This window comes from Botrytis cinerea, chromosome 8, assembly GCF_000143535.2.
Source record: "Botrytis cinerea B05.10 chromosome 8, complete sequence".
Lineage (NCBI taxonomy): Eukaryota > Fungi > Ascomycota > Leotiomycetes > Helotiales > Sclerotiniaceae > Botrytis > Botrytis cinerea.
The window spans coordinates 498324-523712 of NC_037317.1; the positions used below are offsets into that span (position 1 = coordinate 498324).

The following is a 25389-nucleotide window of genomic DNA, read 5'->3' on the forward strand; positions in this document are numbered from 1 at the left end:
AGCTAATCATTCTCCTGGATTTCAAGACTTTTAAGAACAACCATTAAAGAGACCTTGCAATGGAAAAATTCAACAGAAAGCTATTGCTGATAAGATCCACCTCCAAATACCAAATTTTCGTACTCTATATCCACCGCATTTCGCAGCCAAATACCCGGTTTCCCCTCACTTGAGATAGGGAACCAACCACACATCACCAAATCCAAAATTTCATCATTCAAAAGGAAGCAGGGAGACCGAATACCACATCGATTGATGCGTATTAGAGGTCTTCACGGTTTATCTTTGGACAGAGAAGATGGTGTGACGCGGAAATTTCCTATTCTGGCAGATGACGTGATAATTAGTTCGTTTGCGCGATTGGAAAACATTATAGGGACCTGTGTAAACCCACGCGCGCGATGGAAACAATGATGTATGAAGAGTTTGATACAAATGAAATCATCAAAGAGCTGGGGGAACATGGACATAACGTGTAGCAGGACTCTTCCCACATGGCAACAACCACTCCTTGATTCTCTGAACCCCTTGCAAATCTCCCATTTGTGCCTCCCTATTTTCCTTTTCCACCCAACTTGGTGTATAGTCCCCGTCAAAATCGATGAGCCATAGGCGGTCCTCCATATCAATCAATATGTTGTGCGGTTTCGCATCACCCCCATATCAAATCCGCTGTATGTAGTTGACTCACAAGACCCTCCAACTCATTTGCCCAGCGAATTCGTAAATCGTTTGAGCAATCAGTCCATGGTGCTATATCGTGAAGTGTTTCCTTATATTCAATATAAGAGAGGACATAACCTGGCATACACTCTGCATTTGGACTTCGGATAATAGTGCAATCGTCTTTAGTATATCCTCATTTTTCATTCAATTCGTTTTCTGATATATATTGGCTTGTAGTTCTCCAGAAGCTCTTCCATGTCAACCACGACTATGCCCTCTGTATACGACAAATTGGTATTGTCGTAGGAAGTTTACCTGTGTGGAAAGCATCCATCACTAGTTTGTATATCTAATCCTCGCCTGGTAGTACATGCGAAAGTAAACTTTGTAGTAGAATTTTGTATTTGCATCTGTATCTGTACAGACTACAGATGGGCCTTTGAAGCACGGGTGGTAAAGTGATGAAAAGCATCCAGTAGCCAATGATCCATGGGTTTGAAAATTGGTCCTGGAAGAGGAACTATTTGTCGGGGTAATTGTCCCTTAAAAGTTGGCAAAAGGGCATCTGCATTACGTTTGGCTTCAAGAACATATTGTATCGCCTGTAGGCAATCACGAGCAGTGGAATTCGATGGTACTGGTATTGCTTGGTTCATCAACAGAGAGTCCATCAGAGCTCGGAATGGTTCTTTGAGTTTATTTGCTTCCTCTATTGCATTGCATCCATAGCATCCCAATTACTATATCCCATATCTCCAAGTGCCAAGATTCTCAGCGACGTCTCGTGTCGTGCTAACTGATAGGGTGAGGCTTCGAGATTCCCTGGTAGGTATTGCCCTTCGAAACGAACTCCAAAACCTCGTACAAATATCTTGATACATGATTCATCGTCAAATTGATCTATCTCTTCATATTGACGACGCTCAACAACATAAGCATTATTAACCATGTTGGTTGGTTATTCTATTGAATGAATGGGTTGATGAATACGTAGTGTAGCGAGGAGAGTGATGTTTGGTCCAATATCTAAGCCTAGATAGATTCACGACAGAACCCGCGATATGAAAATGATTTCACGACTCAAAATCTTCAAACAGACGACGACCTCAAACACTACAGAAGAACAAGAATCTTCGTCAATGTCACCGTACCCCCCAGAACAAAAGAACCCCCCAGAAACGCGTTTTCATTTCCAGGTCCCCATGGAAAGCGACACAAGCAAACAGAGTCGGCACTCCCAATTGCAAACACCCAGCCCAGCAGCCCAGCAGCCCAGTCGCCGATTCACCCATCCCACCAAACGGCTTCCTGCATCCCGTCTCGATACATAACATGTGCTGTAACTTCACAACATCTGGAGTGCTACTGTACCAGAATTTGGGTCACCGATTACACTACTCAACTACTGTATTCCACTACATGTTCACGACATTTCTATTGCATTTTGCATTTCGAGTGCATTTCGTTTCTGGATCTGTGATCCGTGATCCGTGTGCGTAACTGTCTCCATCTGATCTTCTTAGCTTTCCAATATACCTACTACATACATACTACATACATACATACATATATCCATATCCCAACTTTCCCAAATAACGACAGTGCAGACATGTAACGCGGTTCCAAGAAAAGAATTCCAAGGTCTTATTTTTAGAGATTTCCTGATTATCTCATGCTTGCATTCGACATGCTAATAAGAGTAGCTCACACAACATCGCTATTGCATATTTTGTATTCTTCTTTCGTTAGTGTGCAGTGTGAATGCATGTTTCACTGATTATTGTTTTTCATTCTATCTATCTGCCTCATTCTGTATGGGAATCATTGTGTGATTGATTGTTTGATGGATCGAAAGATAACTATTGGCACTGTTTACGAGGAAGACACTCTACATCCTCACACCCAAAGCGGTGAAGGATGCGAAAGGGAGATGCGATACGAAGTCAAGATTGTGATTTGTAAATAGCTTTCTCCTCGTTTGATGATGATTACCAACAATTCGGAAGACTTGGAGAGATTGGATGCAGGAAGAGGAACACTGCAGTCAAAACGCGTTGCATTAGCTAGCAGCTTCCAAACACGGTCAACGGAACGACTTTTTGCTGTTTGAGTTTGTTTCTGGTGGAATTGCTTTTCCTGTCAAGCTAGTTACCGGTATCTTATCCCCAGCCAGTAGTACTTCTGCTACAAACACCTACCCTCCGTCCTTTCGGAAAGGGATAATATTTCCAATTTTCTGAATGGATGGCTTGTTTTCCAGAGTGAGTAATGTTTCTATCAAATCTTATATTGTGGCTTGCTCGGTCCTGCGGGTCACGAATCCTTCCGTGTCAGCACATGCATGCTGCAGGAGAAAGGGAAGGCAGAGTAGGATTTCATTACGCTGCGCACTATCCTCATTATTTGCCCAGGTGCTAATCCCAAATGTCCGGGGACCGCCAAAGCTGAGAAGAGAAGGAGAAAATATCGCATGCGGAGGAGAGGCACAGCACGTGGCGCAATCCTTTTAGGCTTGGGTCACTGCAAGATTGGGGAGTGCGATACGGCAACGAGGGTGTGGCGATTCGGCGATACATAGTGTGGTGGCATGCTATTCATGTCGAGTACCAGTGACTGTCCTGTCCTGTACAGAAACGCGATAAGCTGCAGCCAAGATGGTGTTACCTTTGATCACATTGATATCGTAATACGTGTATATCGGCACCGCCTGTTTTTCAGCAGATATGGTACCAGAAGATGCTCATTCGTCCAAGTCGTTTCATCGCAGGCGTGCTGAGATCGGGACTTGCTCGTCGTGGAGGGTATATCAAGAACGACATATAAGGCTGTGCTTGTGCTTCATTGGTGCGCGGAAGTTGGCCGTTGCCGTATGGGAGTGTCAGATCATGTGAGTTTACATTGCTGCTTTTTGAGTTTTCCATCCAGTCTGAGCCAGTAGGATCGGTTACCCGGATGTCTCGGAGCAACTCTCGACGTGGCAGTGTTTTTCCTTTTTTCCCTCATTCAAAGGCAATGTATCTTTGAAATGGTCGTGGAAACTATCACCAGAATGGCAACAATTTATTTCCTCGTGCTGTATCGTGTTTTTTTTTTTTTTTGATAGCGTCCCGTGTGGACTTCCTGATGCATGAAGCATTGGAATTAGATTAATGAATAACTTGTTTACCGAATCAAGCGTAACTGCCGCCTTGTGACTCCGTAGGGAGCTGTTGCAGACAAAATGTATCGTAAAAAGATAGGTCTAGAACTGTTGCATGTGGGCATGTGTGTGTGGGGGTGGAAATTCAGGGAGCACTCAATATTGAGCCCCGTTTGTTGCTCTGTAAGTAGATTTGATTATCGCCGTAGATAGGGAAACGGTGGAGTCCCAATCCCAAGACGGTGCCAATTCATTGGTGCGCTGATGAGAGGTGAAGATTGGTATCTTGATTCAGATGAAGCGGGTAAGATAATGAGGCATGCATCAAGGGCTCTCGTAAGTTCTTCCGTAAAGCCTGAATGTTACATTCGGATCAGCTTCCCCCTCAAGCGAGTGTCTAGGATTCAGTATCGGAAATCTCTCAAGTGCCCTACGTAAAATTTGGGAGAGTAGGATTGCGGAAAAGCCATTGACGATGTCTTCAATCTTGGATAAGCTACATATCCGTACGTGAGGGTTTATGCCGCGAATCATGCGGTCGTTGAGAGCTAGTTTGGCCGGTCTCGAGGGCGCTTTACTTTAGGCTCTTTCAAACGTCGTCAGAGTCTCTCTTCTTTTTGGTTTCGCGACATATCCCGATCTGGCGCTGATCGCAATCTATTTGCCTTTGTGCTCCTGTGGAGTTTGGGACGAAAGACTCGAAACGATTATCCCGCAACTTGGACTGGAGCTGTTTGATCTTCAATCAATCTATTAACCATTTCCAAAACACCAAAAATAGCTTCGTGTTTAGACGTGTTCCAAGTTATGTTCTACGGCTAAAAGTGCTAATGCAACATGATACGATGTTTCCCAAATGGCCATACTCTATTGAGGTATATTCCGTTAGATAAGTCATCGTGTTGCTCATCTCGGTCTCTCTTTATCAGAGATTGAAGGACTTCGGAAGCACTAAGTAAGAGGATAAGAAAAGAGACATGTTGCAAATGCTATGCCGAGTAATGCATTGAGGTAACCAAGAGTCTATTCGCCACGGGACTTGCCATGAATTCATAATTCCTACTTCGTCACTCGGGTCTCGTGGCGACCCGACTTTTCGTTTGCACGGCTGGATACAGAATGTGTTTCCCGTGGCCCAGGTAGTAGGTTACTTGTACTTGGGAAACTCCCATTGATCGTTATCGCAACTCCAAACTCAAAATGGGATGGAAAATTCACATGATTTTTGCTCGCTGTAAGGTACAAGTGTGTCCCATCGTCCCATGCATATTTGCCATGAGGTTGATATTGACATTTTCCCATGTGGGAACTAATCTAAGTGCAAGCAAGCATTAATGTCGACAAGGAATTGCGAGCTGTCAAACAGGGGCTGGTAGGCAAAAAACGAAAGTGTGCAACGGTTTGTTTTTGGGTGTCTTAACACGCATAGCAGGGGGGGATGGATTCAAGGAAAGTTTTCAGGGTGTTGTGGCGTCTTCCACCAACAGGCCCAGCAGCTTCCTCAATCCTTGTGATAAATTTCCCATGCAAGCGCACAAACCAAATCGTCGTTTAATCGTGCAATGGAGTAGGGATATGCAACCAGAATGGGCGTTGAAGAAATGACGGGATGTTTTTCTTCTTAGCAGGAACTTTTGCCGTTGAGTTTCGGGCATTGCGCGACTTTTTTGCCTGATTGATTTATTGCTATTGGTTCTACGGTCAATGGAGTCAAAACGTTACTTCGTGTGATTACGTGCCACCAGGGCGCATGCGAAATTTACCTCGGTGGCATGATGGCATCGGACCGGAGTCCCAAAAGCTCACAAGAAATGGCTGATCACGAAGAGGCTATCAGCGTAGTTGCGGCGAGAATGTTTAGTTCATACCCGACAGAAAAAATACAAGCTATGAAAGTGATTGTGTAGAGGATGCTTGAAAATCAAGATCCAAGATCGCCATTCCCCCCTTCCCTCCCGCTCTGACATGTCATGTTGGTGTGAGATGACAATCCTCGAGGGGAGCTCATTCTTACCGCGGTCTAATTCTCCGAGGCAGCAGGGCAAAAGGACAGCGTGCAAGGCTTTTCAAGGACCTTGAGGGTCTACAACCCCAACGCAAGCACCCCACGAGTGGTTCACGATGCCGGTACTGGGCTCTTCAGCCTGGGAATCTACCATGGATTAGAATAAACTTAATGGCTCTCAAGATCCATCTTTCCAACGTCACTTGGTGTGAGCCTCAACATCTATCACTTATGCCGTGTCGTGAACTCGGCTCATCTGACGAGCCCGCGTTCAGACTTTCAAAATCAAGTGAAGGAGGGAGAAGAGGTTATTTTGCGCTGTCCGGGTAAAACGGTTGCGACTAGGATCTTGATTGGTCACGAAGGTAGTCCGGAAGCTGGAAGGCATCTCCACACGAACTTGAAAAAGAGCGTCCAAGAGGGAAAGAAAAGGAGACGTTGGAGTGGGTGCAAATGCGAGGAGATAGCGAACGAATCGAATGGCCGGTCTTATTGGTAGACGGCGAGACCGAATTTTGTGATGAAATTGCACTCACCCTTCATCAATCCTCTCTTAACTTTCGGCATTTCAATGAGCGGGTGAGAGCTAGACGTTGCATGATTACTGTACCATCTCACCGTCATTTTGAACACGCGGAATTTTCCTTCGCTCCTTTCTTTTCCGTTTGCACAATGACGGAATTTGACAATGAATTGATTGAGGTGAAGACGGATACCGGTCTCCGGACTTTTTAGGTGCTGGAAAGTAACGGTCGAGGAATAGTAGCTTCTCTGGCTAGTCGTAGATTAAACCCTTTCCGGTCTACGTGATGTTTTGGCAAAATCTTAATCAGAGCTAAGGCTTTAGTGCAGAGGACGCTAGCCTCGATGGAAAATTATGAAAGATAAAAATCGACAGTTCTCACTGCTCGCCGTTTTTCCTTTTCACTGTGACTTTTTACGACTCGCCTAAAAAGAGCAAACCATCGGCACAACGAATCATCACATGCTCCCAAGCGATTGTTTCGTGATTCATACGTGCGAATATCATCATGAAACTTATTTCCAAAGGCTCGCCCTCACGAACCGAAACAGACCAAATGTCACCACGATATGCCAAGGACGCAATTCCAGCATTTTCATGCCATCTCGTACCACTCTCTCCACCACGATTAGCCTTTCAATCCTACCGGTGCTGATCACGTCTCTCGAATGACCGAATAGGGAATATCTCCGATGCAAAGTTGCGCGGCCTTTTGCTGGAAGAATCGAGCCGCTTGCCAATCAACACAACTGTTTCGGATACTGATATTGTGGCTTTTTTGTAATTGGAGTCTGCAGTCCACACTGGAATCGTTCATGCTTATTACCGGTTTTATTTCGAGGAGACTTTGCGCTTCTTCTGATGGTCGAGTGATCGAAACACTCGGATTGATACTCTAAGAGGCTTAGACTTGGATGCCGGTGTCATGCACTCATGCTAACACATGTACTCGGTAGAAACTCTATCGAAACGCTTTTCCTTTCTCACGGGCTAATAGATTGCGGTGGTAATAGATTTTCATCCAAGCCCACCATTGATTGGATGTCGGCTGTCGACTTTGCAAGAGCAGCAGGACTCGATTTCAGATAGATCGATTGTGTCGGCAGACTTTGATTTCAAAGATTCTTACCGTCTTTTGTCTCTTGTCTCTCGAGTCTCGTTCGCCAGGACAAGTTTATTCGACATACCGTAGATGGTAGTGGTAACGCTAATGGGAAAGAGTAAGAACTTGGGAAAAAGTTTACGTTGTAGCAATTTATGAGCGTGTTGATACCGAACTGCCCCCTGATGCCTTTTCTTTGCAATGTGCTGGATGTGACTTTCTTTGCCCTTTTGCAGCCCTTTTGCACTCACTCCCTTCTTGATTCCACTCCCCTTGTCAACCAATTTCTTCCAAAGCTTATTACCACCCATGATCCTGACACCGTTCATCTCCATTTTCATTCAAGGTTGAAGCTGCAAACACTCCACAGTCTTACACCGTCACGTCTAGTGAAGCGAACACTTCTTCATCGTCTCTGTCCATCCCTACGTCTTCCCCTCAATTTTCAGCCCTCTTTGCTTTGAGCCCTTGACCTTGCTGGCCTTATAACTCTAAACCCAAATATCTGGACAACAATCGATCATCCCAGTTTCTCAGCAGAAGCCCTGCACTGCACTTGTCATTTGTTGACAGCTACAACAACCCAGCCGTGGAGGTCAAGCTTTTTCTGCAATCGACGACAAGGATCTCCATAACAAACGGGTGTAATTGCAATCCTTGCTTCCGCAGAGAACCATTTGGCAGAAAAATAAATTATTGATCACCGCCTTTGCGAGATAGCAAAATTGAAGCTATTCGGAACAGTTTGATATTGAGAATCTGCTCTGTTGCGATTGTCCGAAGGTGTAGAACTTCATGTATCGGAAAGAAGTTTGAACTGTGAGTAACTTAAACCATTCCTTACGAATACGACCACACTAGCCCTCCAGTGTAAACTAACCGTAATTCAGTACGTTGCGAAGTGCCTGCACAATCGAAATCGTACCTTCTAGATTCTTGATGTAAGTTCCCCATCCGATGAGAGGCTGCAAACCCGTTAAAGCAACATTTTCCAACACCGATGGCAATCACGACAACAACTACTACAACCAGCAATATTCTAACTTGCTATTAGGCCAAAGAGAGTGAGGTTGCTGCACCCTGTACTTTGACACAGATATCAATACATTTTATTCACACACGGCCTCGGTCTCGGTCCTCGAATCATTGCCGTACGCCGGTTTTATCAATTATATCAACAGGTGAGATGCAATTATTTGTTCCTATTCTCCTGCCGAACCTCTGGAATTCTTCAAGTGCAGTGAATTTGTCGAACGCCTCCACATTTGGTAAGAAGCGCGTCGCGGGCACATACAGCTTTTTTTTTGGATTTAGCGATTCTTACCGGCAAACTTCTTGTATCCCATCACCTCGACCTCGCGATATTTTCATCCTTGTGCAATGTGCTCGGGTTACAAAAGAGTCACCAGCTGTACAACTCATCAACGTGGTATCTCGCACAAAAGAGAAGACGCGCCGTTTTGAGCCAGAGCGCAGAGGTGACTTTTCTTGACCGCAATTTATCAAGCAAGAATCCCATTCAACAAAAACAAGCTCTTCAACAAAACACCTTTCCAGCCCGAATTTTGCGATCGTTGGTACCAATACTTCCAGCCAGCTAGCTGCATGCGACCCTTCACACAAATGCTAACCCTCTGTGCTACCCAGACTCGATCTACCAATATTCCCAAAGATTAAGATACCCCAGTCGACTACTACATACCCGCCCACGATCTTCAGCGGCAGCCATCCACCCCCGAGATACTCGACGAGCATAAACTGTAACCATTCACCTGGAACTTCGGTCTGCGTCTGCGTCTGCAAGCTCGGTTAGAAATTCGATTTCATTGGAACCTTGCCCAACACAAATCGAAAATATCGAGAGTAGGAAATCGGAAACCGCAAGATCGAGAATATAAAAATAATCCTTGGGAAGAGCTAAACGTGGGAATCATTGCACGGCGCATTGCACACGCACACCTACCCACATCCGCAATTAATCCCGTAAGTCGATTTCAATTTACCTTCCATCAAGGCATCCATTTAAAGTACAAGCCGACATTGAATTGCCATCGCGATTTCATCGTTCCATTCGAAGATCTCTCTCTTGCCGCCACCAATCAATATTCAATATTTCACAGCTATTTGGAGGACCAGTTTGCGATAAGGAAATCCATCGAATGCTTATCGGTGAAGGAGCAGGGCTTCTCTCCAAGGACGCTCATCATTTTACATGGGATAGCTATCTAACTAAAATCCTACAGCAAAAAGGAACCCAACCATCCGCCATCTGCAACTTTACGCCCCAGCGGTGGACATCGGCCGGACCTTCACAGTAGCCAGAATTCTTTCGATAGGAAATCCTACAGGTAAGTGTTCTAGATTGAACTCTTTTCATTTTCTCCACCCCTCGATGTACTGTTATTGAACCATTACTGCGAGGTGCTGCGAGGTGCTTCTCATCCTTGCCTCTCTCTCCACCACCACACATTTAGGCGAAGTGTCATCCGCTTGCAAGGCTTGTTGCAGATGACCAGCTTTACTGCCCTTGTATGGGCTGCAACCTTTTCCATATTTCTAATCACGATGTTGAATCTGCTCGTCTTTTGTTTACCAATCGATCTACCCATGTTTCTATAATATATCTGTCCATCCGCCCGCTCTTGGAAGACCTGGTATTTTGCCACGGTCATCGCTGTGCCTTGTTCTTCCGCTATCAGCCTCACTCATATTGTTGCGTCATTATCAGATCTCTGGTTCATCCGTACATTGTGTTGTGTTGTGTGCATGTAATTCTTCTGTTCGCAGGCTTTCTACTATCAGCACCCTTTGAAATATAACTAACATGAGAATCAGAACTTTAAATTCATCATCGAGTTTTACTGTCTTAACTTCGCTCTTCATTAACATTGTAAGTTCCAAACATAGCCTTTATGTTCCCAACATCCAACGATCTCTCCTATGGTCCAGTGACTACTAGCTGGATAAGGCCCCTCGCGTACCCCAGGAAGCGTACCCTGCCAGGAAAATGTCTAAGTTGCGCCACCAAACCCTGCCCCGTCTGAATCCTCTATCCACATCAGCGATCTTGGGACGGACATCGTCGGTCCGGCCCATATCGTATTACAGAACAGGCGCATCAGCTGCTCAAATATATTTGGGGCTTCTATCGAATTGCCTATTGCTCGCCAGCCTTGCCAGCTCCAAAGACTCGACAGGAACAGGAAATCAATTGATTCCATTCAATCCCTAATCGGAAGGTCAATTGAATCAATTATTGGTACCCACATGTACTGGTCGTATCATCCTTTTCTGCATCGGTACCCTATTAGGTTCATCACAACTGGATCTGCGTACTCGGGGAATTCACAATGCGGAAACTTGACGTTTTCCTTCCTTGCATAGCCTCGCACTATGGACGCATTCTCTTTCGACGATCGCATTGAAGTGGCATGAGACAGTTTGAAATAAGGAGAAAAGCTAATATAGAATCTCGCAGAAATAGCGATCTACACCATACACGGAACTCGTTTCATATCCCACCCGTCGAACGCGTCAACAAACCTTCGAGACTCCAACCCGAATCGTCCGTTACCCGTTAACTGTAAGTTGGACCCTCCTTCACTATGTTGCAATCTTGCACCAAGCACGGATGTTGCAAGGCATCGCATGGCATGAATACATTGTTATTCCTTGCTTTACATGAACAACCATTTCCTAGTATTATTTTTCAACGGCTGTCTTTAGGTGGCTGGTATCTTTGACTAAGGATCAAGTGCTAATTGAAATAGACACCAACCGCCAAAATGTCCCATCGTCAATATAAGGAAGAACCTGGCAATGCAGTGAACAATGAACACGTAAGTACACAATTTATTGTGACTTTGACATCGTATTGCATACCCGATGATCGATCATATTAAAGTTAAGATTTATGCGCTGCCTTGTTTTCTCGTCTTGATATCTTTCTAGATTTCGCAAGTTGCACTTCTTTGGATAAGATTACAGGGATAAGCCTCCTCGCTCATAAAAGCAAGCAAGGAAGTACGGCTTCCATAATTTTTCCAGAACATAAATTTAGCAAGACTCGAGTAAATTGTGGATTTGTAGGCTCGTTTCACAATGAACAAGGGATCTTGTTTTCAGCCACCCAATCCCACGCGAAGAAGGCGAAAAACATCTAGTTGGTGGTCGAGTCTGTGTACATTCTCTGCACGGCCTTTAAGCCATTCGCTTGACGGTTAAGATCATCAAGAGACAAGGTGGTTTTAATCTCTGACTGATTATTTTGGGCTTGTGGGTGGAGCCAATCAAGCCTTCATTTTTGATTGGTCGACCTACTTCAAATGGAGATTGTAATGTTGCGCACGTATGCAGCTAAAAATTTATGTAGATCAAAAGATTGGTGTGTACAAGCGGCACCTGATGGTTTCTGAAATTCTCTAGTGTGATCTTTCATCAGCCTCTGGAGTCAATTCTGAAGATGGTTGCATGATTGATTGGATACGAGGAATTGTCTTCTTCATCTCTTGTATTGTATTGGTTCAAGTTGGCCGATTCAAAAACAATTATCAGAAAGATTATGAAAGCATAAGCAGGATATTCATACTAGGCTGCAGTAAGTCTTGAGGAGAGTTTGGTATAGTGGCTTGCCAAGATTACAACGCCGCATCAACAATGGATGGTGTCTTTTTATGCTTCCCTCTTCCATTCCACCTTAAACCTTCTAGTAATATTCTGACACACGGACTAAGAAAGGAAAGTGCCTTTTAGCTTTTTAGCCCCTTGGTCGTGAGTCGTAATCTTTATTATTATTCGGCATTAAATTTTTATTCTTTTCATTTCCTCTATGCAATTTGCGCATACCATACACACATACTATACATAATAACTTTCCCTGCGCTACTCGCCTCGTTCTCCTAAATGAGTCAAGTAAACTGGTTTTGAAGAATTATTATTATTTATTTTCGTATAGTACTACGCAAGTTCATGTGGCTTGCCCCACTTTCAATTCTCAAGCTCAAGCCCAACATCCTTTGAAAATAGACTAGTTGCCTCCACTTATACACACCGCTGTCTTTTCAGGGCCAAACGAACCGAACCTGGCCCGGACCATTTTTATTTCAATTTTTTTTCTTTCCTTGTGCACTTAAAAAAAGATGTTATAAACTGTAAACATCATTCCCCCCACCTCCTTGCCCCTGGCTACTTTCTCTTCCCTAAATTCTATACCCCATCTGGTCTCAAAACCTTGCAACGTCCGCGCACCTTTTTACCTTTTCATGCGATATAACCCTTGTCACGTTTATACCATGCGTTGTCCTTGGTTCCACTGAATAACTTACATTTCCATTCCCCTTGCCCTCTTCCACATTTCTTTTGATCATTATCAAATCCATCTCATCCATCCATTCGAAGCCCTTGTTCTTCAAGCTTAATCTTCCCCATTTCAGACCACTCAAATTACCCTGCCTATCTCCGGTCCTGCTTGTTACAATCATCTACCTCATCAAAAGCTACTTACCCTCGTACGTTATCCTCGCTCAGATCAATCTTCTACCTACCCCATTCTGTTATTATTCTCCGGCTCCTTCGAGTCTTTATTCTTGCTCATCTCATAAGCTTTCCACCCTCGTCAGATCCACTACTTAAAAACTGGATCCTCGGACATTGCCTTCATCGCTTGTGGTCCTTGTCCACTCATCTGAAAAATTTCGTAATAGAAGCAAGGCATCTGTTATACTGAGGTACACCCTCGTTCTATTCCCTTGTCCCAGTCCCGCATCTAAAGATTTCTTGCTGTTTTTCTACCACTATTACTTTGCGCCGCCTGTCCTGTCAGAAGATCTCATTCCAGGTACCGCGCTGCTGCACTTGACCCTCGTCATCAAGGATCGACCACCACTTTTCATACATCTAAAGCCTCAAAAAATACATCGCGACGCGACTGGTTTTTTCTCAATGGTCTCTACATTTTTGACGTTACAAATATCATAAAAGTTGAAGAAACCATAACTAACAAATGGCATCAATGCAGCATCATCCCCACCACGCGTCGCAAGGTCAAGGTCCTCCACCTTCGCACCATCTTCAGCAACAACCGCGACCTTCGAGTATTGTGCACCAGCACCATCAACAAGCTCCTCCACCACCACAACATCCCAACGCGTATCCTTCTGGACACGCTTTACCTCAATATCCACAAACTGCGACAGGACCAGGTGGTCAACATCAGGAACTCCCATATTACCCAACTCACGCAAGTCCTTACAGTACTCCAAGCGCATCGGGTACATATTCATCCGCAGGTGCGTAAACGCGCTTTTTGACGCGTTATACTTCAATTTTAGACTGAACACTAATTTTCGCATAGGTCCAGAAACTCCAGACATCATGGCGGCCACTCAACATATGACTCGGGCTCCATATCCACCAATTTACCAAACCCCCCAATCCAACTCCCCAGCCTCCGTTGCATCGCCTGCACATGAAGGCAGAATGTATGCGTCATCTTCACAATTGCAGCAAAGCCAGCAGATGTATTATCCGCCACCTCAGCAGCAATATCCTCCTCCTATGGCTCCTGGAGGACCATCTCCGTATGCGCAACCGCCCCCGCCCCCGCAGCAGCAGCAGCATCATCATCAGCAATCCATGACTTCACAGCCAACATTGCTCATGTCACACCAGACAAATCAGCACCAGATGCAACCACATCCTAATCAGCATCAACAGCCTGGTATGACAGGCAGTCCACGAACAAAGATGGAGCCACACGTTCCACAAATTGCTAGACCAAATCCACCTTTAGGGGCTCAGCATTCCGCGAACGGTACACCTCAAATGCAGCCCAACAATCCGCCTGGAAGTGGCGGCAGCGGTGTTAATCCCAATGCTGCACCGGGTCCAATTCCAGCAACTACCCCACTTGTTGTGCGACAAGATAATAACGGTGTTCAATGGATTGCATTCGAATATTCGCGCGATCGTGTTAAGATGGAATATACAATCAGATGTGATGTCGAGTCTATAAACGTTGAAAACCTAGGCCCGGAATTTAAAACGGAGAATTGTGTTTACCCGAGGGCGTGCTGCAGCAAGGATCAATACAGGGGAAATCGATTGGTATACGAAACGGAGTGCAACACTGTCGGGTGGGCCTTGGCAGAATTGAATCCTTGCCTACGTGGCAAACGTGGATTAATACAAAGGGCGGTCGATAGTTGGAGAAACAGTAACCAAGATCCAAGATTGAGAAGTCGACGAGTTCGAAGAATGGCCAAAATCAACAATCGTAAAGCGGTTCAAGCGGCTACAAGTCATAATCCTCACATGACTGGTCCAAGCCCAACAGGGATGCCACCTTCTGCGAACATGGGCCCTGGCGGTGCGGGAAGCATGGGCAAACCTAACCTTAGTGGTATGGGTGGTCCCCAGCTTCATCACCACCACGCCCATCCTGATGGAAGTAACCAAGGAGGAGAAGAAGTCGGTATGTTTCACCAGATGTGATGTGCGATTATTATTATTTTGTTATGATACCATTCTTGCGAATATACCTATTGATTGGGGGAAATTTGGGGCCTTAAAGTGACTAGTCACAAAAGCACTTTCATGTATAATACAACATTGCACTTTGCTTTCTGCCTTCTGCGATACCTACCCATTACCCCGCGTTATGTCTTTGTATTACTGTATTGCTCCACATTGCTTGCTTTGTATTGTTATTGCTTTGCTTCCCGGATAAACCTGAGAGGCTAATCAATAAACCCATGTGTAGGTGACGACGAATATATGGATGAGAACACTCACCATCATCATCAAGCTCCGGTTGGGCAATCTGCCAATTCGGGAGACGATGTACGACAAAACCAAACATTCCCCGGTTTCAACAATAACTACCCTTCAAGTTCAGTAGGCGGAGCTTCCATGGTTCCTGGTGCTCACGATGCACGTCCTTTGCCCCGCGGGTCCCACCCAATTGCCACACAATCTAGAGATGATGAGGATGGTGTTGATGTTTTCGGTAATGTTCCAGAAGCAAAGAAGCGCAAGTTCATCTTGGTTGAGGACCCAGTCAAGCAAAGTCGTGTTCGTGTCCGCGTTACTTTGGATACGGTCGATATCAATGAGATTCCAGATTCATACCGAAAGATTAACTCTGTTTACTCACGGTCTTGGTTCCCTCTGCAAATGCAATCGCCCCCTCCATTGGCAAACGGCAGCGACTTCTTTCAAGACGATGATAGCGATGATGAAGTTGAAGGTCGAGGTCGATCTCGACGTGGCAGAAAAATGTTTCCTGTACATTTGCCAAATGGTGATGAGGCCGAGATCCCTATTCCAAGAATGCGCAAGTCTCAGAGAGCGTTGGAAGTCAAGCTTAATGATTTAGGTTACAGAATGACTTGGCACCAAAGCAGAACCTTCGCAAACAAGTCTGTCTTCTTACAAAAAGCTCGTGAGTCATATATCTGTCCTTCACACCGGTCGGTGGAGAAATGCATACTAATTAATTACAACAGTTGATGCATGGCGCAACAAAGTCAAGGAAAACATCGGTAATGCAGGTAGAGATGTTACTTCTATTCCTCATTTTGATACTCGTTCTGGAAAGAGACGCTGGTTGGAGAGCACCAAGAAGCGTGAGCAACAAGAGACCGACCCTTAAACGAGTAGCTACAGGGTTCTAAATCCTCAGCTGTACATTGTACAATTTCAATTCATGACCCCTCGATAAAAAAACGGTTGAGGAAAATATCTTCAAAAAAATCAAGACTCTTCTCAAAGCAATCCGCAACTGCCCTTTTGTGGCGGAGTAGGTTCTTTAATACACGCATTGCTTTGGGGTGTGAATTTTTTGCGTTGCTTTTCGTTACTAGTTATTTGATTTTTGCTTTTTGCTTTTTCGTACCGCCAATGAAATGAGTCAGTGAATGGCTGGGTGGATGGATGGGTGGTTGTTTGTTTTTTGTTTCGGAATCCGGAAAATCGGCAGTAAAATGAATATATTGGTTTGATTGCCGCTGGGTGGAATGAATGATTTGGGAAGGAAGGAAATGATTGGTGCACGCATTACTTTTATGACATTGGTATTTTGTTTGGGAGCCGTGGGTACATAGATGGGATGGAACGGCTGGCTTGGGGAGATGCGAGACAGATTGCGAAAATGATGGATGGGACAAGGGCGGAGAAGGGCCTTGTAATTATGCACATTGAGTACACACTTAGATTAGGAATGAGCACTCTCATTATATCGGGGCAGCTCGGTGAGAGTGTTCGCTTGTTTGTAAAATTGACGAAAAACAAACTGAAAAATTCAGAAAAACACATTAAAAGATATTAAAACATTCTTTTTTGGGGGTGTATGAAGTCTGTGTGTGTGGGATGTAGGTGTGTGTAATGTGTCATGTTTGAAGTGTGTGAGTGAGTGTATAAGAAAGACTTTAATTATGGAAGATCAACCAGTGTGCTACCTGAATTTGGGTGGAAGAATAGTTAAATATGCGCCTTGGCTTTGAGGATTTGAGGGTTTGGGGGAATGGGGGAAAGAGATGAAGCGAAGTGAAGTGAAGTGGACTGGAGCGGAGTTGATGGTATGGAGCTTAAGATGGTGGGTAGAAGGGAAAGAGGGAAATACAGTGTGGGGTGAGGGATCAGTAAGGGTGGTGAAAGAGTGAGCGATATGGAGATAAAGAGGTGAAGGGAAGAGAAGGGAAATGGTAGATTAACAGATGTGGTGTGAGTATAAGGTTGAATTTGAAGTGGTGGATAGATCACGGGGATGTCTGCTTGCTTGCTTGCTTGTTTGTTTGTATGTAGAGGCTTGGTTGGAGGATGGAGGATGGGGGATGGTGAGAAGTATATTTGAGGTTATTAGTTTGAGGATGCACATTGAGAGGGAGAGGAAGACATGGGAAGGAATGGGCTGAAATCAAAGGAAGTACTGCGTGAGTCTGAGAGGATGCGATATGACTAGGTGGGATCAATCCTTCTTTGAAAAGATAGACGAATGCGAAAATTGAGAAGTAAGGGTAAGATGGGTGAGCTGGGCGGATGATAAAAGGATGTTCAGTATGATGTGGAAACAGCATAATGTCTTTGTGGTTTGGCAATCTAACTGATTTGATTCTGGAGAGTTTGCAAAATAGCGAATGTGGTATGCTATAGTAGCATCAAGTTGTGCAAAGCGCTTTCAGTGGGGTCAAATCTGGCTTTGAGCTGAGATTGTTGGTATGATTCATGTTGGCATGTTGGCGTGAGGGGGGGTGAAATGATTGTTCTTGAGAAGTTGGACAGGTTTTTGCTTGACTTGTGATTATCATACAATTGTTTTTAGTATCGCTTAGTGCAATTGTCTAGACGATTGGCGTGTCATGATGTCATGTAGTGGTGTTTTAACTAGTAACTTTACATGGTGGCTCTGGCTGAAATTTTTATATTTACTTAGATGAAAACAATATTAGCAAAGAACGAGATTGTACAGTAGAACAAATAAAGACTAGGTAACAATATGTAACTAAGGCTTATAGTATGCTGGTCCTCACCTGCCAGCTGTTTGTTCTCTTGTTAATCTCGGTAGGTCAATCTCAAGGTGGATTGCTTCTAGATACTTGAATCAAGCGGCTGGTTTGCTAGAATGGTCATTTGTATCTGATTTTTGAAGTCAAACCAGATCATGGTCCCCTCATGTCATATGTCTGATCAGATCACACTAGCAAACAAAGTGAGACCGATACAGATATATCAAACTACAATACAGCTCCCTTTCGTGAGACTTCTTGGTATATAAAAATCACTTCTTTTTCAGATTTCATGAATCAATGATAGATTCACTTTTTATATATAAATACCTGTGCAATAAACATCATAAACCAGAAACATTCAATACTTTCGGATATGGACTGGCCGAGACGGCCGAGCTGTATAGAAGACATCTTTACAAGCTGTCAAATTAAAATTGGTGAATAGATGGCCGCCTCGCTTCGGAAGTCATGCTCAAATTATCAAAGGTACAGAAAGTGAATACTCGGGTCGGTCAACAAAGTAACAATCCGGTACAGCAACTGTCGGCAATATAGTTGAAGAAAGGCTCTTCTCAATCCACAAAGTTCCCAAAAATTCCTACTCTTTCGACATCTGCAATCATCAAATCTTCTAGACCATCTATCTACCTTTGTAGCATCAAACAAAGCGATAACAAGATCCCAATAATGTCTTCTTCAGTTGAATTCAATTATTCCTCACCACTCCGGAGAAGCGATGGCCATGTTTACCACATGCCAAACTTCACAAACGAATTATGGCTCGCAAGAGCCAGAAATGCAGAAGTCCCGGTGCTTATCAATGATGCAATTGGGTACCTAACGGCAGAGGAAGATCGATCGATTCAGATGAATCGAATTCCACCGAATCAAAAAGTCTTCATCAACCAGAATGAGAATGCTGTCTTTACAGCTCAACAGGTTGACTCGAAGGCGATCAAAGAGGAACTACCTAGCTTCGTTATGGAAGGTATCTTGAAGCTGCGAAAGATGTTTCTCCGCCGCGGAGAAGGAAAAGACTCTGACAAAAATAGGTTCGAACAGATTCTTAGATCTGGAAGAGGAGGAAAGAGTCGGACGTACACTATGGGATGGTCTATTCCACCTAACGCGGATAGTGGCGGAGTTGCAACAGCAACGAAAGGTCACATCAAGCATTGTGATGAACTTGCAGAAGCCACCCAATTGATCGCCAAGATTTCACAAGCGATCATACGACACGCCACTCCTGCAGAAGAACTCAGAGTACTTGAGCTACAATCTGAAATCGATGCAGCGTATACAGTTGGCGATGAGGAAAATAGAAATTTCTGTAAGTTCTGATCCAGCAACTTCATGTTTTGAGCCACTTGCCATTCTAACACATGTTTCAGCAACCATTCAGGTTAACTACTCCAATGTGAACACGGTCTCCCTGTCCGTCGAGATGGGAAAGTCTGGATCGCTACACATAGACGCGAAGGACGACCCAGCACGAATGTCGGTGCTCCTGAATCTATCCAATCTTGTTGAAGGTTGCTGGCCTGGAACATTCACTCTAATGTCACTTCGTGACTATTGGGTGTTTGCACCGTGTGATGCCCTAGTCTTCAGAGCAAGACATCCTCATTTTGGTATTCCTCCAAGAATGATGGGAGACTCGCCGAGGGAACCATACGTTGCACCATTTCCTCAATTGGCTTGGATGGACCCACAACTATACAATTACTCGAGATTGGTCCTCGTTTCCTACCCACAGAAGTATTTGATGAATATTGCGCCGGCTTTGAAACGATACAAGATGCCCGTTCATTATCAACAAGAGAATCCAATGGCCACTACCTTTCCTCAAGGAGAGGCTTTCGCACTTGCAGCATGGGGAGCCCTAAGACATCAGCACGAGAAACTGGCAATGCAAGACGCTTGGCATCTTGCTCGCCGCCACAGCAGTGGGTCGTTAGCTGTATTGCCGTCGGCTAAATCAATCGCTAAGCGCGAAGCGTGGAAAGACGAAGACGGAAATCTTGTTATACCTCGAGTAGCAAGAATCCAGGTGGTTTTGGATGGAAATTCCGCACAGTCTCGAGACTCTGATCAAGCTAAAGCATTCGCCAGGCTTAGGAAGATAGCAAAAGCATCACTCTCCCAAGACTACTTCGAGAAACGTTCGACACACACCGATGCTCAATATGTTAGTGTGCTAGGTTCCTCACTCATTAAACCTCCAGATGTTGCACCCGAGAGAAAACTCACAAAAGCTGCCACTCATGCAATGTTTGGAGAGAAACCATATCAGTGTCCACTTTGTGACAGAAGAGTTCCGGATTCCTTTTCTTTAAAAGCCCACTACAAGACTTTCCACAAGAATGACGGTATTGAAGGTCTTAAAAATGTCGAGCCGACAAGAGATCCAAATCATCTCAGGCATCTACAAGATGCAGGGTTTTCAAGTGTACCAGAGAACTCCGAGAAGTATGGCAAACGCCGAAGAATTTCTGACTCGCCGAGTGATGAGCCACCAGCTCGGAAGATCAAGGCCGAGAACCCGGATGACGCTATCGTGATCTCTGATGACGAGGATGATGAGAACGTTGCGGCTGCTTCCACATGACTTAGGCAAATATAGCGAAGTCTTCGGGAATTTGAGTAGTATAAAATGGCTTATTTCAAGAGAACATAGATATCGTATAAGTCGTAGATTGTTCAAGTAGATAGTACATCAAGTCAATCGGATTTCTCTCTTCAACCTATCTATTCTTTTGCGAGGTAAATGTGAGGAACTTTTGCAGAACCTATGGTGACTCCCACTTCCCTGGAGTTCTTATTAATTAGAACTTGTGAGGATTGATTGAATGTGTGCCAACGTATGTAGCGAAGAAAATTCTAAAGTCCTCCTTGGCTGGTAGTCATTTTCCACCAGTAAGCAGTTCGAAAACTATCTTACAACATCACTCATAGCTATTATAGAATTGAAACACATTGGTGCACTTAGGCAGGCTATGTAACGGGTACCCGCGGGGCGGATAATTCAAAGTCTGTGTGGGTAACCCACGGGTGATCTGCGGATCATCTGTGAATCATCTGTTTGAATCCACTTTCACTTAATCTTGAAGCTATTCCCAGATTGTAATGCAGATATCCTCTCCATCATGCTAGGTGATAATCGCACCCAAATGCTCTGTTGTTGTAATTCATCTGCAGATTTTCGAGGAACCCAATGTCCACCAATCTGGCATGATTCGGCGTACAGATATGCCCCTCACTGACACCATCTCACTTCTAAACAGCTATAGCTGCGAGATAAGGACAGGTTTGATGCATACCAGAACATGTTGAACGAACTTGCTCAACTTGTACGTCCTTACAGTAGCGTCTGTTGCATGGCTGTGTGTGAGTAAGTATATCTTATCAAGTATTTTTCACATAAAATGACAGGCACAATTCGCCCTTATCCGATTGTAATGTCAGCATGGAGCTGAAATCTGAAATCTTGACCGTGCTTACAGCCTTGCAAAAATTTCACTTTCTATTCGCTTCTTCTTTACCATGATCCTTCAAATCATCACCAAGAGATGTGATGCTACTGAAGCCCTTCGCAGTATGGTATGATTGTGTGGATTGGGTATGATTTTTCCGATTACCGGGGAAGAACTTTGATGGCGCCAAAGTATTTCAGTACGCCGCACACGTGCCCTATGTATGGTGTCTTTTTGGGACAAAAAGTGACAAAAACTAGCTTTTTAGTGTAGATTGCTAGGTAGTTTTTTAATATAAATCGCTAATTTTAGATATATATTACTAATTTCAATCGCACAATCGCATAATCGCACTGATAATTCTTTTAGAAATTTTAAAAAACTAGCAATCTACACTAAAAAGCTAGTTTTTGTCACTTTTTGTCCCAAAAAGACACCATACTACTATGTAAAATATCAAATTCCTGTACGACCGCAAAGAATGTCTCTTTTCGTGGAACTCTGCATTGTGGTTTGAGCCGGTGTGTTGTTCACTTCCGCTGGTAATATCGAATGTGGCTGGCTGAAATATCAACATGTACCTACGATTCAAACCTCGATGTGCTATGCCAAACGTGGCTGGCTGAAATGCGAACATGTCCCCTCAACAGAGTTTAGTTAACGGTCACAGTATGCTAAATGATTGAGACTAAGAATTCTTTACAGCTGTTTACAGGGCAGCATCATCATATCCCCACTGCTCCAGACCTGCTTGTGGTTATTACCCCTCACCTGGAGCGCCTACTATCACAAAGATTGAAGACAGTAACGTCCAAGAGATTCATGTCCCATGATGGTTGTTTTCACAAGATGAGATACAAAGGCCTGTATAAGATGGTGGATTAATATGCGGGACGACCCGAGTGCAGACTAGATAAGACAATCTATGAAAGCGACTAAAGCATATCTAGAATAAGTTGCAGGTAATGAGCAGATTAGAGGTTGTTCGAATGTGTCAGTACCAGCTAGGTTGGGCAATACATGCAGTGAAACAAGATCAGATTCAAGTATAAAAGGAACCGAAAGGTTGTCAACCCCACAAAGAAAGGAGAAGGTTATAAAACATCAAGATTTGAAACCATCACGCAAAACGCATGCAAACTAGCATCAGTACTTATCATGCGGTATATTTCTCTCAATTCGGCTATTTTCCTATCCGCAAGCCTATATAGGCATGTCTTTGGGCAGGATAAAAAGGAGCAAACAGGCTACATGGAGGCATATGAGCCTGGAATGCCAATGAACCAATTTCATTTTGGGCAGGCCGAGACGCAAGAGACACTTGATATCGCAGCGGCATATCGACTTGGCGTGACTACTGACCAACGCGTTTTTCTGGATGACGAGACGAAACAAGAACCCGAGGCGACTTTGTATGAGACGGGTATCCCTAATGGTGACCTCAAGAACTCGGACGCCTCATCCAACATGAGTGACACCCTTGGCAGCTCCGGAATGTGGGAGGCTTTGGTTTCAGCGTCGTGGCCCAGGGAAGAAGTTGCAGCTTATGAATATAGAGCAAATGGAAGACCATATAAGCTTTTGATAAATGAAGTAAAGCTCAAAATGAAGGTTATCAAGTTATGCGGTGGCTTGTTCTATGCACGCAACATCTTCTGGAAGGGCGGTATATCAGGAAATCACTTGCACCAAGACAACTACTTCAACCAAGCACAGTTCGTTGCGGGCTTGACACAGGCGACCGCTGACACCTCTTTTGGTGCTGTTGTCCGCGATAAGCCCATCGAGATTATGACTGATCGAACGAGCAGTGCATGCAGTGTAGTCTCTTCTTGGACAGACAACGGAAACTGGGGGAAGTTGGGGGACATTATGGACCATTTCATAGGGCTTTGGAGTGCACCGAAAGAAACCTGCGCTATGAGCCCGTCACATGGTAGTGGCAACGGATTGCAATGTGCTCTGCCGTGCGACCCAATCAGTCCGATATGGCTTGAGTCGACTGACAAATACCTGAGACAGGATTTTATTGCTTTTCCTGAAACAGAAAAAGCATACTCAGTATTATATAAATTACGTGGTCGATTCAATAGTGGAGACGGTAATGGGGGGCTTAAAGCACCGACTTGGCTGAATGCCCAATGTGACGGTGATAACTTGTACTTTAAGGAAACTCCAGATGATCCGACATGGGTGGTATTCTGGAAAGAATGAGGGATGGAAGAAATTGAAGATCAACTGATTGATAGTAAGCTTTGATTTATCGATTGGCCAAGGTGAAGTAAGTTCGCTACAGAAGTACAATCTGTATGTTGCTGGAACAGATTATTGTCATTGTATGGAGTCCTCCGCTGAAGAAGTTTCAGCTCGGCTTACAATTACATGGCGGGTTTATATAATTATTATGCTTAGTAACCGTAGTAACCTTAGCAATTTATGACTACTTATTTTCATATCACATAGAGTGTAAGCCAGCGACGTTGCGTGCGAGTTAATCCAGATCTAATGCCTAACATCCAGTCTTCTGGAATCACGACGTGATGATGTTTTTTCGGTAGTAAAATTGAGATGTAATGCACCTCATAATGAGCCAGGTCATATAGTGAAATGAATCACAAAATCTTAGTTTTCTATATATGATATCATTCTACAAGCTACAAATATTTGTCTGATTTCATTTCTGAATTGCTTGAACTATCCTTTAATCTTTTTTTTTTTCAATATTCTTTTTCTTTTCTATTTGTTTATTCCATCAAATGTTTATATGATTGTGGCGATTGAATTTTAGGCATAGTAATAATAATGATATTGAATTGAAATTTATAATCTAAACTAAAGAATATCAGGTTGAAGAATCAAATATAGGAAAGAAGTAAAGAACTTGATCTATCTTTTATACTTCTTGTTAGCAGAGCCTAACTCAAATGATACGTGTAATTGATTTTTTTTCTTTGATTCGTTATAGTAGTCATGTTATAAATTCTTCTTTGTTTTTTCTTCTTTTTCTTAGGTCTTGTCTTTACTTTGTAAATGGTTTTAATACTTCCTTGATATTGAAAAGATTCCTCTTTAATTACTTGAAGCTCTTGAAAAGTTTAGCCGAAAAAATTTGCCCCGCTTAATTTAATCCGATGATACTTTTCTGAAAAATTCATATCCACTTCCAAAATATCCTTTTGATCTCAAACATTTTGATATTTCAGAAGAGGTTGAACACTAGTTTTATAGTTACTGCCTTTCTCAGACTATATATAGACTTCTATAATTTTTGACTCTACTTCGTAAAGAACATTCTAATGGGTTTAAAGCTTTGTAATGCTTCAGAATGATACGAACCAAACGAATATATCAACTGGTCCTATCAGATCGTAACGTATAAATGCTTGCATCTGGGTCCACTAGACCAAACTTAATAATCTAATTGAATAATTTCAAGATAAAGATCTTGTAATGAAACAAGATAACTGAATGAAAAATGTATATTTTCAGCAATTTCACCATGTGAGCACTACGAAACTCACTCGACTAGCCATTGGATAGCCCTAGTTATTGAATAAGGGAGAGCTATAGTCTCAGACCTACCTAGAATGTTACGAAATGCGTTCCGTGTTTAGAGATGCGTGAACCTTTTACAGATCATGTCAGGAATGATGGTTCAGAGTACACATCACCTCTAATTCCAAGCACTTGCTGAGCTAGAGTTTTATTAACCAAACGCTCTTCAGCCTGAGGCAATTATTTGCTAAGGAGTTTCATAGTTCCAAAAACTTTTCAGATTTCGAGAAAGAAGGAAAAATTCTGCTTCGTTCGCTAAAAATCAGGAGTCGTTACCTCATCCGAGTTTTCAAGATATCTGATTTACAAATCTTCACAGATTCATAAGAGAACTACTCAGTGTCGTGCTATTTGTGGAATTTCACACTTCAGTCTCATTCTCAAGAATGATAAATCTCATGTCCGAGTCGTTCGAGTAGGA

General features: G+C 43.7%; 3 protein-coding genes across 8 annotated transcripts; all 3 read left to right on the forward strand.

Annotated features, from left to right (window-relative positions):
- Window positions 1–6751: 6751 nt before the first annotated feature.
- BCIN_08g01270 (hypothetical protein) lies at window positions 6752–16759 on the forward strand (the record flags this gene model as incomplete). Of its 6 annotated transcripts, XM_024694382.1 has the most annotated exons (12): window positions 6752–8254; window positions 8326–8376; window positions 8490–8616; window positions 9083–9418; window positions 9679–9783; window positions 10271–10325; window positions 10914–11018; window positions 11206–11274; window positions 13452–13722; window positions 13788–14906; window positions 15195–15875; window positions 15940–16085. In XM_024694382.1, exons 8-12 carry the CDS (start codon window positions 11221–11223, stop codon window positions 16083–16085), a joined length of 2271 nt encoding a protein of 756 aa, XP_024550169.1. In that variant the 5' UTR covers window positions 6752–8254; window positions 8326–8376; window positions 8490–8616; window positions 9083–9418; window positions 9679–9783; window positions 10271–10325; window positions 10914–11018; window positions 11206–11220. The 6 variants fall into 6 exon arrangements, with proteins under 6 accessions (XP_024550169.1, XP_024550168.1, XP_024550171.1 ...); XM_024694383.1 differs by lacking the exons at window positions 13452–13722; window positions 13788–14906; window positions 15195–15875; window positions 15940–16085 and having other exon boundaries at window positions 6752–7285; window positions 7347–8254; window positions 11206–11384; XM_024694381.1 differs by lacking the exons at window positions 6752–8254; window positions 8326–8376; window positions 8490–8616; ... (3 more) ...; window positions 10914–11018; window positions 11206–11274 and adding an exon at window positions 12499–13378 and having other exon boundaries at window positions 15940–16759.
- A 1480-nt stretch (window positions 16760–18239) lies between these two features.
- BCIN_08g01280 (hypothetical protein) lies at window positions 18240–20591 on the forward strand. The gene is made up of 2 exons (XM_001548674.2): window positions 18240–19270; window positions 19332–20591. The coding sequence occupies exons 1-2, from the start codon at window positions 18628–18630 to the stop codon at window positions 20546–20548; spliced, it is 1860 nt and encodes a 619-aa protein (XP_001548724.2). The 5' UTR covers window positions 18240–18627; the 3' UTR covers window positions 20549–20591.
- Window positions 20592–22186: 1595 nt separating this feature from the next.
- On the forward strand, window positions 22187–23837 carry BCIN_08g01290 (hypothetical protein). The gene has a single exon (XM_024694384.1). It carries the CDS (start codon window positions 22572–22574, stop codon window positions 23625–23627), a length of 1056 nt encoding a protein of 351 aa, XP_024550173.1. The 5' UTR covers window positions 22187–22571; the 3' UTR covers window positions 23628–23837.
- The last annotated feature ends 1552 nt before the right edge of the window (window positions 23838–25389 follow it).